The 19,389-nt window shown below is 54.3% G+C and overlaps 1 protein-coding gene across 1 annotated transcript in view; it reads right to left on the bottom strand.

Annotated features, from left to right (window-relative positions):
* The window catches only part of LOC138265139 (serine/threonine-protein kinase 10-like), a 110,029-nt gene continuing 90,640 nt past the window's right edge, over positions 1 to 19,389 (bottom strand). The window contains exons 8-10 of the mRNA XM_069212682.1: positions 12,589 to 12,677; positions 7,568 to 7,610; positions 1 to 108 (exon numbers count right to left, since the gene is read on the bottom strand). Of these exons, the coding sequence (XP_069068783.1) occupies positions 1 to 108; positions 7,568 to 7,610; positions 12,589 to 12,677 (240 nt within the window). The remainder of the gene's footprint in view (positions 109 to 7,567; positions 7,611 to 12,588; positions 12,678 to 19,389) is intronic.

The following is a 19,389-nucleotide window of genomic DNA, read 5'->3' as shown; positions in this document are numbered from 1 at the left end:
TTAGTCTTGTATTTCATGACTGTGTAGGAAATGTTGATCCATTTCTTCATAACGTGAACTTGCTTTCAGACTTCGTTCCCATGAGAAGGCCAGCTTTGGTAATAGGCCCTATTGTTTAGACACAGAGAGAAAGTGACACTGCCCTTGAAATCGGAACATCCTGATTAAGTGAACTAATAAATTATACAAATGTTTCAAACTTGTGTGGAGCCACATGGATGGATGAGGTTCCCATGACCAGACCAGGAATGGAAGTAAATGTTTCAACCTGGAGTCGTGTGATTGATTACTGTTGCATGATGCCCCTACCATATAATATGGACTGCTTTTCGGAGTGAATCAAATTGCTTTATGAACTTTAATATACAGATGACCAGTTGAAGCTTGGTCAGATGCCTTTTGACTAGAAGCTTTGCTAATGAAAACCCCACATGCAGAGCCCTTTGAAGAGGTATCTTCCTCTCTGATTGTTCCTTTGAGATGCCCCAATGAGCTTAGAAATTCTTTACTAAGCCTTTCAGAAGACTCTTGACCGAGCTTCTGACATGTTGACGCCTTCCCTTTTTACCTATCTTTTGCCCACCTTAGTTAGTACCTTGTTGCCCAAGATTTCCTTTATTCAAATTATTTTTTGTCCTTTTTGTTCTTTCTGTCTTTTGACCGCATGTGTTCCACCCCACATGTTAATCCTTAATGTGGCCATGGTAAGGTTTTCCCTTTGCTCAGCTGAAAACTGTAACTTTAGTGATTTGAAATTGTCTGATGCTTGCTAAGCCTGAGTCACGTTTACTTTCTATATTGCAACTGATATTATTACTGTTTTTTTTTTTTTACTGAATGCTTAGTCTTATTAATGCTAGTCTGCCTTAATCTATTTTGTCACCTTGGGCGACCCTTGGTGATTCTGTATTTTTATAACTTTGTCTTGAGAGTAATTTACATGACTTTAACCTCTCCAGTAGATCATGCTTTTAAGCCACTCCGAGGAAGTGGGAACTTTGCAACCACCCCAATGTACCACTATCTCTTGCCTGGCTGACAAAAGGGCCATGGAGGCAAGATGACGCAACGAGCACAGGATGTCCTTGGTGTAGCCCGGAAGAACAAGAAGAGAGTTGTGTGCTAATTCAATATCTAGCAAAGCGGAGACATGCGTGAAGACAGCTGCCCAATATCCAGAAATCTCTGGACATGTCCAGGTCAAGTCCACACCCGGAGAATGACGCTTGGGGCAGTGGTCAGTCCTGTCAGGGTCAAATTTAGAAATGTCCAATGTAGAGAGGTAACAACGGTGGAGGAATTTAAAATGCAATAGTTTGTGCCTATAGTTAATTGAGGTGTGTTGGGTTTGGGAGCAGGAATAAGTCCAAATCTCGTCGGTAAGGGGAACGCCCAGTTCCACCGCTGATACCTCCTGCAAACAAGCTGTTGTGTCAGGTTTTATGGCGACACATAAATAATATAGCAGGGAGATGAAACGGCCATCCTCCATGCCTGTTACCACATGTGTCAACGGTGGGAAGTCCTCTGGAGCTAACAGGTACGAAGGGAGAAGGGATCAGAGATTATTGTGGAGTCTCTGAAAAACAAAGAGAACCATGTAGGAGATATTCTGTTGATGCTGTTTGGCAGTGGGGTGCAGAACATGGCCAACAGGAAAGAGATCCCCCATTGTAGATATAGTATGACTGTGAAGAGTGCACTGCACTAGTCTTTCCCGGGTAAGGGGGAGCCACGGGTTTTTGTGCAGGGGAAGGGCTGTGGAGTACAGAGATCCACCGCCCAGCATCTATCGCAATCTGTGCCATGCCCAGCAAGTAGTGGACACGATTAGGACACTGTGGGAATCTAGCATAATGCCTTTTGGTAATAGATGTGAATGGTGGAGCCGATATAGAGGATCCCGCTTAGGGCTCAAGTAAAGAGCGCAGAGATCTGGATGGTACCACCAATGTGAGTATTGACACTGGGCAGCAAGATAATAGAGATAAAAGTCGGGAACACTGAAACCACCACGCTTGAAAGGAAGGGTAAGGGTATCCCAGTGGACAACCCCCCACCCACATCTAGCACAGGAGGTGACTATGTAGTGTATGAAATCCGTTAATTTTATTTTAGATTGGAGTCTTCTTTGTTTGGTCAAATAGGTCACATGGTTTAATTTAATTGGTCTGTGTAGGAGGCTGGCCTGGCTTATAGTGGGTACCTTATGGTACTTACACCTTGTGCCAGGTCCAGTTATCCCTTATTCGTAGATTAGTGGTGTTCTAGCAGCTTAGGCTGATAGAGGTAGCTTTAGCAGGGCAGCTTAGGCTGAACTAGGAGACATGCAAAGCTCCTACTATACCACTTATATCATATAGGTACTCATGGTGGAGGAAATCATCCGGGTAGAGCCACAGCTATTCGGATCACAGGTGCAGCACACCACCATAGCTAGGAAGATGGAGCTATGGCGCAGAATTATGGACAGGGTCAACGCAGTGGGACAGCACTCAAGAACACGGGATGACATCAGGAAGAGGTGGAACGAGCTACGGGGGAAGGTGCGTTCCGTGGTCTCAAGACACCACATTGCGGTTCAGAGGACTGGCGGCGGACCCCCACCTCCTCCCCCACAACTAACAACATGGGAGGAGCAGGTCTTGGCTATACTGCATCCTGAGGGCCTCGCAGGAGTAGCTGGAGGAATGGACTCTGGTAAGTCAACTCTTAACTATTACATCCCCCACCCTACCTACATGCTATCACATACCCCCACCCTCGCCCTCACCCCCATAACTCCAACTCCTCAAATATGTCCCACTATCACAAACCACACATCCCCACACCAAGCCCTGCATGCAACAACAAAGCATGGACACCCATCACCAATGCATGGCCACTACACATACCCACACAGACCCCTAAACTATTAGCACACAAGGACCCACACAGGAATGCAAGCACTGGGGTACAGGGTCACCCACCCATTGCACACCATGGCACACACAGATGCAATAATCATGCCTTTACACCCCTGCAGGACCCCTACCCAACGTCACCGGACAGGAGGTTCCAGACATGTCCACTCCACCCACAGAAGAGGCCCACAGTGAAGACAGCAGCTCTGTCCAACTGGATCTAGATGACCAGCCCGGCCCATCTGGGACCTCGGGACAGTCGGTTCCCCTCACACTGGCACAAGCCACAACAGAGCCTCCCCCCTCTGGAAACACCAGCAGAGGACCCACCCAGCGGGCCCATACCTCTCTCTCCAGGACACGTCAAGCAGCAGTGTGTCCACCACTACAGGGAACCCAGGCTAACCCACCACCCCAAGAACAGCAGGGACCTGGGGGCAGTGGTAGTGGGCACACGGTTCAGGGGACAGAGGCCCAGGAACACAGGGGAACTGGGAGGGCTGCTGTGTGACGGGGGAGGACAGGCCCAGGGTACCCACTCTCCACAAGGCCCTCTCCAACATCATGGGAGCCTACCACCATTCCCAGGATACGATGGCAACAGTACTGGCCAAGTTTCAGGAGACCCAGCGGCTGCAGGAGGAACAGTATTTGGGGTTCAGGGAGGAACTCAAATCCATCAATACCACCCTGGGCACCATTGTAGGGGTGCTGAAGGAACTCATGAACACCAGGAGGGACACTGTGGCACAACAAGGGGCCCCTTACACTAGCCTGGACAATGAACTGCCCACCACCTCTGCCGGCACTAGTGGACAGGAGGCACCTCCACAGGACCACGACACCAGCACCACACCCCCTGCAGATGGAGAACCACCTGCAAGCGGTCCCTGAGATCCAGGACAAAGACAGAGAACAATGCCAAGACCCCTGCAAAGAAATGAGACCACCCTGATTGTCATCCTTCTGTCCCACTTTGTCACCCTGTCCATCCTTAAACTGCCCCAGCTCCACTTCCTATGCCCCTTTGGACAATGCACCTGTGAGACTAATAGACTGGACTTTGCCATGGGCATTCCTCCACCGTCACCCCTGACCATTTTACAACCCCTCCACTATTTAGCACTTACATAAACACCCTTAAATCACAAAACTATCTGGAGTCAGTCTGTGCTTTCACAAATGTGTATTTGCAATAACTAAGAGAAATAGCAATGTCCATTGTATTGTCATCATACCTATGTCACACAGCTCTAGTCCATGAGGCAACATAGTAGGTCACACAGTAGGACCCACATCTGTGAAATCCAAAGGGAAAGTGACAAATCAGGGTCCATACACTGGGTGAAAGTGACAAACAGATGAGAGGTAGAACAAGTGTATCAGATGTAGGAGGCAGTGATGTCTTCTTACCTGTGTCTCACTGAAAGTATTGATGAATCACAGTGTTTCTGTTGTCGATATCCTCTTCTTCTGCCTCCTCTTCTTCACTGTCCACAGCAGCCACAACACCTCCTTCAGGACCATCCTCCTGCAGAAAAGACACCTTGTCGTCGCAAAGCCAAGTTGTGCAGCATACAGCAGGCCACGATGATCTGGCACACCTTCTTTGGTGAGTAGAATAGGGAACCACCTGTCATATGGAGGCACCTGAACCTGGCCTTCAGGAGGCCAAAGGTCCTCTCTATAACCCTCCTAGTTCACCCATGTGCCTTATTGTAGCGTTCCTCTGCCCTTCTCCTGGGATTCCTCACTGGGGTCAGTAGCCATGACAGGTTGGGATAGCCAGAGTCACCTGCAAATGTCGAGGGACAACTGTTAGACACACACTAACCCTTAGGGACAACCCCAGACAAATATTCACACTGTATAGGCTCCATGTCCTCACCTAATAGCCACACACAGTGCCTCTGGAGTTGCCCCATAACATAAGGGATGCTGCTATTCCTCAGAATGTAAGCATCATGCACTGAGCCAGGAAACTTGGCATTCACATGGGAGATGTACTGGTCGGCCAAACACACCATCTGCACATGGTGGTAACTCTTCCAGTTTCTGTACACCTGTTCACTCCTGCGGGGGGACCAAGGCCACATGTGTCCCATCAATGGCACCTATGATGTTGGAGATATGTCCCAAAGCATAGAAGTCACCTTTCACTGTAGGCAAATCCTCCTCCTGAGGGAAAACGATGTAGCTGCGCTTGTGTTTCAGCAGGGCAGACAACACTCTGTACAACACGTTGGAGAACATAGGCTGGGACATCCCTGATGCTATGGCCACTGTAGTTTGAAAAGACCCACTTGCCAGGAAATGGAGTACTGACAGGACCTGCACTAGAGGGGGGAATTCCTGAAGATGGCGGATAGCTGACATCAGGTCTGGCTCCAACTGGGCACACAGTTCATGGATTGTGGCACGGTCAAGTCTGTAGGTGACAATTACATGTCGCTCTTTCATTGTCGACAGGTCCACCAGCGGTCTGTACACCGGAGGATGCCGCCATCTCCTCACCTGCCCCAGCGGACGTGCTCTATGGATGAGAACAGTGAGCAGAGGGTGAGCCAACACTGAGGTACGAAATAAGCAACTTTATTCCACTAATTTGTCAATCCGCTATGTGCCTGTCTTATTGTGTATGCAAGGCCTAGGTATGTGTGACGCAGTTATTATTAATGCCATGTGGCCCCCTGAAATGGCGGCTGCCTGACCTGTAAGGTGGGACAAGGGGATATGAGGTAACAACGCTGGCGTTGTACACGTCGCGGTAGGCGGTCGAAGACTGCGGCGCAATCTTGCATTGGTTAACATTGGACCCTATGGGTCCCAGGAGCCAATGACGGTGACGGTACGCACCGCTGCGGACGTGACTGCCATTTTCTCTCTGTTCACTCACTTGATACCTGATCTTTGACAGGAGAGGACCCACACTGCAAGTGCTGCTGTGATCTCAGTCTGGAAGCGACAATGGCTCAAGTGTCTGGGGAAAGTGCCCCTGCCTTCACATCGGAGGAGTTGGACAAACTAGTGGATGGGGTCCTCCCCCAGTACACGCTACTCTACAGTCCTCCAGACAAACAGGTGAGTACACTGTGAGCATGCTGTATGGGCAATGCCTGTTTGGAGTGATGTGGATGGGAGATTGGGGGGGGGGAATGAGGCGTGCATGAAACAACGGTGAGTGTATGTGCGTCATGGCAAGGGTAGGAAAGTGGGCCAACGACTGTGACGGTCCGGACGGTTATATCTTCTCCTTTTCCCCTGTACTATTCCTGTAGGTCAGCGCCCACCAGAAGAAGGATATTTGGTGTGCCATCGCCAAGGAAGTCCGGACACTGGGGGTCCACCACAGACGGAGCACCCACTGCCGGAAAAGGTGGGAGGACATTCGCCGCTGGAGCAAGAAGACGGCGGAGGCCCAGCCGGGGATGGCCTCCCAACGTGGGAGGGGTGCCCGTCGCACCATGACCCCCCTGATGTTTCGGATCCTGGCGGTGGCGTATCCAGAGTTGGATGGGCGCTTGAGGGCATCACAGCAGCCACAAGGGGGTGAGTACAGTCACATACATCTGATTCAGCGTGCATGGGAGGTTTCTGGTTGGGGGAGGTGGACTGTGGGTACCCATAGGCCAGGGCGAGTTTTGTAGGCAAGGTCCCTCCGTAAGGCAGGCCATGTGGCACCCCACCCCACCAGTGTTCAGAGCCATCTACCCCTAGTCAGGCTCCTGTGACTTCCATGTGTGCAGCAATCGGGCATAGGCCTTGTACCCCATGGCCCTGTGATTAATTAGGGAACTCTAAGTGCATGGCGTAGTGCAGAGGGCTGCTGTGTCTGTAGTGTCCGCCAACGGTAGCGGTATTGCATGCACTGAACATGTCTTTCTACTTTCTTTCCCCCCCTTTTTGTGGTCTCCCTGTTCTTGTGTGCATTGGCATCATCACACAGAGGAGCAGTGCCACCGGAGCAGGAGGGAGCTGCATCCCACATGGCCCTGGAGGACGACACTACGGACTCCGAATTCACCAGTGGGACAGAGGGCGATGGGAGCTCCACTGCGGGGACAGGAGCTGAGACCAGCGACACCGACTCCTCCTCTGATGGGTGCCCCCTTGCGGTGGCAGACCCCTCTGTGCCCACCGCATCTACAGGTACAGCTGCCACCCCCCCCACCAGCACCGCCCTACCAGCAGCCCCTCAGCGTGTGCCCCGTGGCCGCTCACCCAGGAGGGTGGGCATCTCCTTTGCCCCAGGCACCTCAGCCCCTGCCCCTGTCAGCCCTTCTGCCCTCAGTGAGGAGGCCATTGACCTCCTCAGATCCCTCACTGTTGGGCAGTCTACCATTCTGAATGCCATCCAGGGTGTAGAGAGGCAGTTGCAACAGACAAATGCATACCTGGAGGGCATTCATTCTGGTCAGACAGCGAGCTTTTCAGACTCTGGCCTCAGCACTGATGGCAGCCATTGTGCCTGTGTCCAGCCTCCCCCCTCCAACTTCCTCCACCCAGCCCCAATCCCTAGTACCCCAGCCTATCCCAAGCACACCTTCAGACCAGCATGCACACACCTCAATACACAAGGGTAGCTCTGGCAAACATTAGCACCACACATCCCACAGGCACTCACACAAGCATCATACCCATGCACACATACCAACATCCAGTGCCTCCACTGTGTCCCCCTCCTCCTCGTCTCCCTCCTCCCTCCCTATCACGTCTCCACTCACACATGTATGCACTACATCTTCTTCAGCCACTACGTCCATCACCAGGACGCCCATCACCATACACCGCTCACGTGCACTCACCACCCCCACTACCATTCACACATCCCCTGTATCCTCTACCAGTGTGTCTGTGAGCCCACCTCCCAAACTACACAAACGCAGTCACACACCCACCCAACAGCCATCCACCTCACGACAGCCTCCAGCCCATGCACCTTCACCCAAAGTCAGTAAACGAACACCTCCTACAACCACTACCTCTTCCTCCACTCCCAAACCCCCTCCATCTACCCGTCCCAGTGTGACAAAAAAAGTTTCCTCTTAAATGTTGACCTCTTTCCTACACCTCCCCCACCCCTTCCGTCCCCTAGGGCACGCCTTTCCAGGTCCCAACCCAGCACCTCAGCCACCACATCCGCGGGAACGGTGGTGCCAGCAGTAACCGGCTTCTGGAGTGCGCCAAGCAGCAGGGCAGCCAGTGTGCCAAGGAGCCAGGCCAAGGACAGTCCCCCACCTCAGAAACATAAGAATTTGGCCACAGACCGGAGGGAGAAGGGCAAAACACCTGCCACCAAGGGCTCTCCCAGGACTACAGTTGGGAGTGGCAAGACAGCTGCGCCACCATCCAAGGTGGGGAAGGGGCAGAGAAAGAAAGGGAAGTCGCCGCCAACCTGCACGGCAGACAAGACCGCCACTGGCACCGCCACATGCACCGCCGCCACCAGCAGCGCTTCCCAGGACACCGCCGCCACCAGCACCGCTTCCCAGGATACTGCCGCCACCAGCACCACCGCCCAGAACACCACCGCCACCAGCACCGCTGCCCAGGACACCGCCGCCACCAGCACTGCTGCCCAGGACACCGCCGCCACCAGCACCGCTGCCCAGGACACCGCCGCCACCAGCACCGCTTCCCAGGACACCACCAACACCGCTGCCCAGGACACCGCCGCCAGCAACACGCTCACTGAGCCACCCACCAGCACCGCTGGCCAATGAGCGCCGCAAGCACCGCCGCTACTGAGGCCACCGCAAGCACCGCCAGCGGCCATGCCACATCATGTGCCAGTGGCACCACCGCAGACATGGCTGCCATCCCCAGTGGTCAGTCGTACAAAGCTGGTGGTCAGTTCCAGGGGCCTGGACAGCTTCCATGTAAGCCCACCGTCAGTGGAGTGTCACATTCACTACCTCAGTCCTTGGAAGGATGAAGCACTCTGGGCACCAAGCCCCCTCCAGAACCAGTGAAGTAACACGTCCACTACCTCAGTCCTTGGCAGGATGAAGCACTCTGGACACAAAGCCCCCTCCAGAACCAGTGGAGAAAGGCATCCACTACCACAGTCCTTGGCAGGATGAAGCACTCTGGGCACAAAGCCCCCCCCAGAACCAGTGGAGAAAGGCATCCACTACCTCAGTCCTTGGCAGGATGAAGCACTTTGGGCACAAAGCCCCCTACAGAACCAGTGGAGTATCACATCCACTAACTCAGTCCTTGGCAGGATGAGGCACTCTGGGCACAAAGCCCCCTCCAGAACCAGTGGAGAAAGGCATCCACTACCTCAGTCCTTGGCAGGATGAAGCACTCTGGGCACAAAGCCCCCTCCAGAACCAGTGGAGAAAGGCATCCACTACCTCAGTCCTTGGCAGGATGAAGCACTCTGGGCACCAAGCCCCCTCCATAACCAGTGGAGAAAGGCATCCACTACCTCTGTCCTTGGCAGGATGAAGCACTCTGGGCACCAAGCCCCCTCCAGAACCAGTGGAGAAAGGCATCCACTACCTCAGTCCTTGGCAGGGTGAAGCACTTTGGGCACCAAGCCCCCTCCAGAAACAGTGGAGTATCACATCCACTACCTCAGTCCTTGGCAGGATGAAGCACTCTGGGCACAAAGCCCCCTCCAGAACCAGTGGAGAACTGTTATCCACTTGAGAGACTGCGGCTTTGCACTCCCCAGGATGCAGCAGTGGGCAAACCACCCACTCGAGAGACTTGAGAGACTGTGGCTTTGCACTCCCCAGGATGCAGCAGTGGGCAAACCACCCACTGGAGAGACTTGAGAGACTGTGGCTTTGCACTCCCCAGGATAAAGCAGTGGGCAAACCACCCACTGGAGAGACTTGTGAGACTGTGGCTTTGCACTCCCCAGGATACATCAATGGGCATGGTGCCCCCTCGTGGAGCCGGCGTCGTGCACTCATCCGGCTGTTTTATTTCGATCTGATGCCCCTGCAGTGTTCTCTCCGTTTTGATCGGGTATCTTGTGTGGGCCTCGCCCATCATTTTGGGCCCAGTGGTCCACGGACTATGTAGGTGCAGTACATGGACTTGAATTCTTGGTGTATATATTTGTTAATAGTGTATATATATTTTTGAGTAATGGATTTTTATTGATTACAATCGTTCAACTCATTTCCTTTTGTCCTTGCGTACTTCCAGGAGGGGTTGGGGGTGTAAATGTAATGTATCAACATGTATTTGTGTGTGTGTTGTTGTGTGTGAGGGTGGGGGTTTTGCGTGTGTGTGTCACTCTCTTTTCCCTCCCCCCTCACCTGTGTCGTATGTGCAGTACTCACCGTGGTCGTCGCCGCCGGCGTTCGTGCTCCTGGTAGAGGAGCAGGAAGACAATGGCAGGTAGAATTTGGAGTTCCGGCTCTATGGCATCCTGGTTCGTCGTGGGGTGTGTAGAGGTGAGCGTTTTCCCTTCCTAGTCCTGTTTCCACCGTGTTTTTGTTCGCAGTGAATCAGCCCCGGAAAAGGTGGCAGATTGGCCTCTCATGATACTGTGGTCGGTGCATTGTCTTCCGCCTGTCTGTTGGCGGTGACCGCCACGCTGTTTGTTTGTACCGCCGTGGCGGTCGGAGTGTTAAAGTGGCTGTCTATGTTGGCGGTTTCCGCCACGGTCGTGATTCCATTTTTTTTTCCGCCGGCCTGTTAGCGGTTTTACCGCCGCTTTAACACTGACCGCCAGGGTTGTAATGAGGGCTTATATCTTTTTATTTATGCCCCTGTCCCCCACCCCCATCCCTCCACCAACCCTCCCCTTGCGATTTGCGGCAGCTTATGAGCTTTACATTTTTGGAAACAACATTTTGAGTCCTGGACTACATGGCACATAAAATGGCTTTGGCCACTGTCAGACATAGAACACAAACAAATCCTAACCCCTACACTACGCAGCACAACACATAAGCCTTGACTCATGGGCTGCCTTGCAAAGGAAGGAGGGTTTTGCCCAACGACTAACTGAATTTGTACTGAAGAATTGATCACTACACTGCCTGCCACACACATGCACTGACTAACTCCTGCACTTCTTCTCATAGAAGTCACATGTCATGATCACAGGCCTAAATATTCCACTACTGTTCAGCTAAAGGTAATATAAGCTTGGAAGGGTTGGATCTTGTTGGACTGTTGAGGTACGCAGCAGCACAGATGGTGATTCTGGGATCTAAAATTGTCTATTGGTCCCTGGACGTGAAAACTAGACCCTCCATCCCCCTTCTGGTGGAGAGAATGCCCTCGAGTGTGCCATGGTCATTCAATCAAATGCTCCTAAGTCTAGCACTACCATAAGCATACTTCTCTCCAATGTAGAAAGCTTAAGATATCACTGGGGACTTGGACGGTGGCTGTCTCAGTGCTGCAAATAGATTAGAATCCAGAATGCTAGGAGGTTATTATTAGAGATTTGATTTAAAAGCTGTACTAATACCACTTTTTCTATACTTTTTACCAAAGCATGATATTTTGAGTAGGTCTGAAAGTAAACAAGATGAGTTCTAGTGAAGAGAATGCTAGGCAATCAACCGATCTACATGAGCAGTTTTTCCCGTGAATGACGGCTACTCCTCCACAGTTTCTATCAGTTGTATGTTTGTGAATGACAGCTTAGTTTCTAGGCACTACGCAATTGAATAAACTTGATGGTGGAGGAGGAGACCCTGCTTCTGTGATAAATAGGAGGTCTAGAAAGTGAGCTGTAATAAATGTGTTCTGCATTTAGGTAAAGATGTCTGATTTACCACATGGGAAACAAACAGAGCTATGAGTGATATTCTCAGGAGGTTTAGTTCAGGATAGTGCCACGCTAACAGGTAATATGGGTTTATCTAGGGAGACAAGAAACATATATCAGACACTCAGAATAACATCCCCTGTATTAGGAGTCAGTTACCTGGAGTGAGATTCCTGGTCCCAGAACTCAGGTAGAAGTTATGCTTGAGGTGTCAAAAGTCTGGTTCTAGTGTCAGGCACCAAAACTGAAACCCTGGGCGCCAGGAGTCATGCATGAGAGATAGATGTCACACACCCACGGGTTTAATTTCTCAGTGTTATCTTATGTTTTGCCCAGGTCCAAGTATAAATTGCACACTTATGGATTGCAGGAACACTTAATCGCCCTGCCTTGATATTTTGGAAAACTGCTTTCAGAGAAGAGCAAGGTAGTCCAATGCAAATGTGACAACTTATGAACCCCACTTTGTGCTAATCATAGAAACGAACTGCGAGCATGAGAACCTAAGAAAGGAGCTCCTTGTACCCAATCGTGGCCTGTAAACCTCCCACCCCAATCACATGCTGACTAAGAAAGGACTTAATGAATTGCACAGAAGCTGAAGGAAGGCCCCAGTCTGAGAGGCCCATACTGGACTGTGAAATCACCTTAGCGTGCATACAAACCTAAGGGAAATTCTGAGGGTCCAGAATTGGTATGAAAAATGATCCAAAGGTCTCGTGATGTCCTTTGGGAGAAATCCCACTGTATCATGTTGGACCTAGGAAGTGCTCCGGAGACCCATACTGAACGGAGGATCGACCCAAAGGACCACTCTGGACTGAGGAAGAACCCCAGTCCTTATAGGCAAGAGTCTGCAGAAACACTCCAGGAGATATATGCATGTCTGATGATGCACTGCAAGGTGTTCTTACCATCTCTGGGAGTGTCCCTTCTTCCTTCTCTTCTTCCTCCAGCACTTCTGCTTTGGCCTCTGCAATCAGCTCCCTCAGAGGGCGGTTATCAGATGCATTTGCAACAAACTGATGCTGTTTAAGAAAATCAGATTTGAAGCAGTGGTCACAGAACATAGAAAGTTATTATTTCACTCATTTTGATTCCACTAGAAATGAAAGCGCCCCTTAACTAACCAAACTCTTCTTCTTGTGAGTGTACACACATTGGGAGAATTTTTCACTAACTCTTTTGGACCTCTATAGGTTTCTTAGCAACCACGCTTTATGAAGCCTCGAATTCAAAAATCGAAATCTTTTTAGCAATCAGATTCAATTTGCTCTTCAAGGTTCGCGCATGCAACCTAAGCAGCACATGATTATCAAAGTTCTCCTTAAATGTCTTTCATGATATTCTGCATTGTAAGATTCGTTTATCATTTTAATATGACTAAACAAATGCAACATTTACATGCCTGTGTCTAAAGGACATCACATACATACAATCTATTATGTATTAGTTTAATCTTTTACACACCAAGTTCCCTCTTTGCCGTTTAATTGCAGTTTTGTAACATTATACTAAATGGACACAGTTATATCATACATTATGGGGGTCATTCTGACCCTGGCGGTCGGTGATAAAGCGGCGGCCAACCCGCCAACAGGCCGGCGGTCAAAAAAATGCAATTCTGACCCTGGCGGGAACCGCCAACACAGCCCGCCGCATTAACACTCCGACCGCCACGGCGGAACAAACAAACAGCGCGGCGGTCACCGCCAACAGCCAGGCGGCAGACAATGTACCGCCCACCCTATCACGACCCACCAATCCGCCACCTTTTCCGGGGCGGGAGCACCGCCGATAAAAACACGGCGGAAACAGACATTTCCTATGGAAAACGCTCACCTCGAGACACTCCACGCGGAATCCGGACAGCATGGAACCCGAATTGAACATCATACCTGCTCTCGTCTACCTGCTCATCTACCACGAGTACGAACTCCGGCGCAGACATCAACGGTGAGTACTGCACCTACGACACACGGGAGGGGGGAGGAAGAAAGGTTACGGGCATACACATATGCGACCCCCCCAATATGTACACACCAATGCAGAGCAGGAAGTCACAGTGACACCACACAAAGACCCTTTAAAAATACAATGACACAACCAATTTTGGAATAAATTTTCATGTACAAAAAAAGCACCGGGAAATAATTGAGCAACCGTGACAAATATTTACAAAAACCAAAAAGATATACACATCAGTGTATCACTGAAGTAACAAGTCCTGCACATCCTACGAATCTAACATGTCCGTGGGCCAAGGTTCTGCGAAACAAGGGCAAAGCCCACACACGAGACCTGAGTCCTTTGGAGAGAACACTGCAGGGGCATCCGATGTCAAAACTACAGGCACCTCAGGGGGAAGGGAAGGGGGGGCCACCACAGCCACATGAGTCCACGACGCCAGATCCACGAGGAGCCACCATGCCCACTGTACCATCCTGGGGAGTGCAAAGCCACAGTCTCTCAAGTCTCTACAGTGGGTGGATTGCCCACTGTGCCATCCTGGGGAGTGCAAAGCCACAGTCTCTCAAGTCTCACAAGTGGGTGGGTTGCCCACTGTGCCATCCTGGGGAGTGCAAAGCCACAGTCTCTCAAGTCTCACAAGTGGGTGGGTTGCCCACTGTGCCATCCTGGGGAGTGCAAAGCCACAGTCTCTCAGGTGGATTACAGAGTCCACTGGTCAAGGAGGAGGCATGGTGGGCACAATGAACCATAAACAGTGCCTGAGACGGCGGGACCCAGCGCAGCGGTGCATGACATGGCGATGTCCAGCGGAGCGGTGCTTGAGAGGAAGGGCCCAGCGGAGCGGTGCTTGAGACGGCGGTGCCCAGCGGAGCGGTGCTTGAGATGAAGGGCCCAGCGGAGCGGTGCTTGAGACGGCGGGGCCCAGCGTAGCGGTGCTTGAGATGAAGGGCCCAGCGGAGCGGTGCTTGACAGGAAGGGCCCAGCGGAGCGGTGCTTGAGACGGCGGGGCCCAGCGTAGCGGTGCTTGAGATGAAGGGCCCAGCGGAGCGGTGCTTGAGATGGCGGTGCCCAGCGTAGCGGTGCTTGAGATGAAGGGCCCAGCGGAGCGGTGCTTGACAGGAAGGGCCCAGCGTAGCGGTGCTTGAGATGGCGGTGCCCAGCGTAGCGGTGCTTGAGATGAAGGGCCCAGCGGAGCGGTGCTTGAGAGGAAGGGCCCAGCGGAGCGGTGCTTGAGACGGCGGTGCCCAGCGTAGCGGTGCTTGAGATGAAGGGCCCAGCGGAGCGGTGCTTGAGACGGCGGGGCCCAGCGTAGCGGTGCTTGAGAGGAAGGGCCCAGCGGAGCGGTGCTCGAGAGGAAGGGCCCAGCGGAGCGGTGCTTGAGACGGCGGTGCCCAGCGTAGCGGTGCTTGAGATGAAGGGCCCAGCGGAGCGGTGCTTGAGACGGTGGGGCCCAGCGTAGCGGTGCTTGAGATGAAGGGCCCAGCGGAGCGGTGCTTGACAGGAAGGGCCCAGCGGAGCGGTGCTTGAGACGGCGGGGCCCAGCGTAGCGGTGATTGAGATGAAGGGCCCAGCGGAGCGGTGCTTGAGATGGCGGTGCCCAGCGTAGCGGTGCTTGAGATGAAGGGCCCAGCGGAGCGGTGCTTGACAGGAAGGGCCCAGCGGAGCGGTGCTTGAGATGGCAGTGCCCAGCGTAGCGGTGCTTGAGATGAAGGGCCCAGCGGAGCGGTGCTTGAGAGGAAGGGCCCAGCGGAGCGGTGCTTGAGAGGAAGGGCCCAGCGGAGCGGTGCTTGAGAGGAAGGGCCCAGCGGAGCGGTGCTTGAGATGAAGGGCCCAGCGTAGCGGTGCTTGAGATGAAGGGCCCAGCGGAGCGGTGCTTGAGAGGAAGGGCCCAGCGGAGCGGTGCTTGAGAGGAAGGGCCCAGCGGAGCGGTGCTTGAGATGGCGGTGCCCAGCGTAGCGGTGCTTGAGATGAAGGGCCCAGCGGAGCGGTGCTTGAGAGGAAGGGCCCAGCAGAGCGGTGCTTGAGAGGAAGGGCCCAGCGGAGCGGTGCTTGAGACGGCGGTGCCCAGTGTAGCGGTGCTTGAGATGAAGGGCCCAGCGGAGCGGTGCTTGAGAGGAAGGGCCCAGCGGAGCGGTGCTTGAGACGGCGGGGCCCTGTTCAGCGGTGCCTATCTCCACGGCGGGCCCTGTTCAGCGGTGCTCTTCTGCACCGTGGGCCCTGTTCAGCGGTGCCTATCTCCACGGCGGGGCCCTGTTCAGCGGTGCTCTTCTGCACCGCGGGCCCTGTTCAGCGGTACCTGTCTTCACAGCGGGCCCTGTTCAGCGGTGCTCTTCTGCACGGCGGGGCCCTGATCAGCGGTGCTCTTCTGCACCGCGGGCCCTGTTCAGCGGTACCTGTCTTCACGGCGGGCCCTGTTCAGCGGTGCTCTTCTGCACCGCGGGCCCTGTTCAGCGGTGCCTATCTCCACGGCGGGCCCTGTTCAGCGGTGCTCTTCTGCACCGCGGGCCCTGTTCAGCGGTGCTCTTCTGCACCGCGGGGCCCTGTTCAGCGGTACCTGTCTTCACGGCGGGGCCCTGTTCAGCGGTGCTCTTCTGCACCGCGGGCCCTGTTCAGCGGTGCCTATCTCCACGGCGGGCCCTGTTCAGCGGTGCTCTTCTGCACCGCGGGCCCTGTTCAGCGGTGCTCTTCTGCACGGCGGGGCCCTGTTCAGCGGTACCTGACTTCACGGCGGGGCCCTGTTCAGCGGTGCTCTTCTGCACCGCGGGCCCTGTTCAGCGGTACCTGTCTTCACGGCGGGCCCTGTTCAGCGGTGCTCTTCTGCACGGCGGGGCCCTGTTCAGCGGTGCTCTTGCAGTATGTCAAGGGAGTCATACCTGGCCTGGACACCCTGCTCAGTCGCCCTCCGACCATGCTGTGTCAGGCCCCTTCGGGGAGTGAGTCCTGGGCCCTTTGGTGTCGTCCCTTGCAGCCGGGATGGGGCTTGTGGGGCCCTCCTGCTCCGCGCTCCTGGTGGTTGTCCTCTCCGCCCTGCTGTCCTTCCGCTCCTTAGATGGGGCTCTCGGGCCCTTGCCTCCCCTGGCTGCTGTGGCCGGTGAAGTGGCCGGAGTCACCTCCTTGGGGGCAGCCGTCTCTGTCCGCTCACGGCGGCCCTTCAATTTCCGGGTCCTCTTGCCTGGGGGGGGGGCTGGCTGTCCCCTTGCTGCTCACCGAAGTGTTACTGCCGCCAAAGGGTGGACTCCACATGCCATGCACCACTTGCACTGTAGTAGTTGGGCTGGTGGTGGCTGAGGTGCCCTTGGGACTTTTCCCAGTTGGAGGGGGTGGGTCGGGGGAGGGAAAGAGGTCAAAAGTGGAGAGGTAATTTTTCTTGGGACCAAGGTAAGGGGTAGGAGTAGTGGTGAGAGAAGTGGAGGAAGAGGATGTGGTTGTATGAGAGCCAGGTGTGCTGTCCTTGGGTGCAGGTGACTGGGACGTAGGCTGTGGTGAGGTGGTTGGCTGTTGTTTGGGTGTCTGCCTGCGTTTATGTGTCTTGGAAGAGGGGGTGACAGACACAGTGGGAGAGGACACAGGGGACGTGTAAATGCCAGTGGGGGTGGTGACTGCAGGTGTGCGGACTGTAGTGGAGGGTTTGCTGGTGGTGGAAGAACTGGCTGATGTTGGGGTGCATGCAGGTGTGAGTGTAGACGTCACAGGGAGGGAGGAGGGAGACGAGGAGGACGGGGACACAGAGGTGGTAGTGACTGTTGATATGTCTGCATCTGTGTGTTGCTTGGGTGAATGCTTGTGTTTTCTGTGGTGTTTGGATGAGCTGGCCTTGGGTGTTGAGGTGTGTGCAGGCTGGTCTGATGGTGTGGATGGGATAGGTTGAGGTACAGGAGACAGAGAAAGGGTGGAGGCAGATAGAAGAGGGAGACTGGAGACAGGGACAATGGCTGCCGTCAGTGCTGAGGCCACAGCAGTGAACGCTCGTTGATGGGCAGCCTGACCCGAATGAATGCCCTCCAGGTAGGCATTGCTCCGATGCACCTCCCTTTCCACCCCCTGGATGGCATTCAGAAGGGTAGTCTGCCCAACAATGAGCGTCCTCACCAGGTCAATGAGCTCCGCACTGAGGGCAGCAGGGGTAACAGAGGCAGGGGCTGAGGTGCCTGGGGCGAAGGACACGCGCGCCTTACTGGCCGAGCGGGCACGGAGCGAAGACTGAGGGGCTGCTGGGAGGGCGGTGCTGGTGCGCTGGGTGGCGGCTGTACCTGTTGTTGCGGGGGGCACAGATGGTGCCGCCCCCGCTAGGGAGCTCCCAAATGAGGACGTGTCCGTGTCGCTGGTGTCTCCACCGGCCCCCGTTGTGGTGCTCCCCTCGCCCTCCGGATCACTGGTGCCCTCGGTGTCTGTGTCAGTGCCCACCGGGGCCTGGTGACCTGCAGCTCCCTCCTGCTCCGACGCCAAATCTCCTCCGCCTGATGATGCTAAAACACAAGAAGACAAAGATTTAGGGTGGGGGGAGAAATTAAACAAAGTTGAGTGCATGCCTTAGCAATACCCTTTGCGGAGAGGACAGACACAGGTGCCTCGTGCACTAAGTCGCGAACTTGGGGTACACTACTCAGTACTTCTGACTAGGCAAACAGGTCTAGGGACAACACACGCGCACATGTGTGATGCTGGAGCATGGGTAGCTGCACTTGGCACCCTACAGAGGTGGGGGGCGGGGGCACAGGGCCATGCCTAAGGGAGCGGACTACACTACAGAGAGCGCCCGGGCCTAATGTCACCCACAGCCCTCCTCCCCCACCCAGACGCCTCCAATGCGCATACAGATAGGAGAATGTGCGGATACTCACCCCCTTGTGTCTGCTGTGCTGTCCTCAAGCGCCCATCCAAATTAGGGTAGGCCACCGCCAGGATCCGGGACATCAGGGGGGTCATGGTGCGACTGGCACCCCTCCTAGGTCGGGAGGCCATCCCCAGCAGTGTTTCTGCGGTCTTCCTCGTTCCGCGGCGGATGTCCTCCCACCTCTTGCGGCAGTGGGTGCCCCGTCTGTTGTGGACCCCCAAGTTCCGGACTTCCTCGGCGATGGCACGCCAAATATCGATTTTCTGGTGGGCGCTCACCTGTTTGACATGTACAGGGTGGGAAAGAGAAACCGTCACATATCTGCATGTTTGGAGTACATGCCCCCCCCTCCCCAACCTTGTCATGGTTCCCATTCTCTCATCTGTCGTGCGTTGCACTCCCCATTCCCTCCACACCCCACCAACTTACATCCCCCCCCTCCACACAGGCATAACCCATTCAATGTGCACTGAGTGTACTCACCTGTTGGTCTGGAGGACCGTAGAGTTGCGCATACTGGGGGAGGACCCCGTCCACGAGCTTCTCCAACTCTTCGGAACTGAAGGCGGGGGCCCTTTCACCAGTAGCAGCAGCCATTGTCACTTCCAGACCGAGTTCACAGCAGCACTTGCAGTATAGGTCCTCTCCTGTGGATGATCAGGTCTCGAATGATTGAGCAGATAGAAAATGGCGGTCACGCCCGCGGCGGTGCGTACCGCGGCGGTGCGTACCGCGACCGCCGGCGCACCTCGTCATTGGCTCCTGAAACCCATAGGCTTCAATGTTAACCAATGCGTCTTCGCACAGCGGTCTTCGACCGCCTACCGCCACGGTGTGCCCCGCCAGCGCAGTGACCTCACATCCCATTGTCCCACTTCACAGGTCAGGCATCGGCCATTTCAAGGGCCCACATGGCTTAATTTCTAATGCGTCAC

The sequence above is a fragment of the Pleurodeles waltl genome, chromosome 11 (assembly GCF_031143425.1).
Source record: "Pleurodeles waltl isolate 20211129_DDA chromosome 11, aPleWal1.hap1.20221129, whole genome shotgun sequence".
In the NCBI taxonomy this organism is placed as follows: domain Eukaryota; kingdom Metazoa; phylum Chordata; class Amphibia; order Caudata; family Salamandridae; genus Pleurodeles; species Pleurodeles waltl.
The sequence above is the reverse complement of the archived record's forward strand: the minus strand, read 5'-3'. Positions and strand labels throughout refer to the sequence as shown.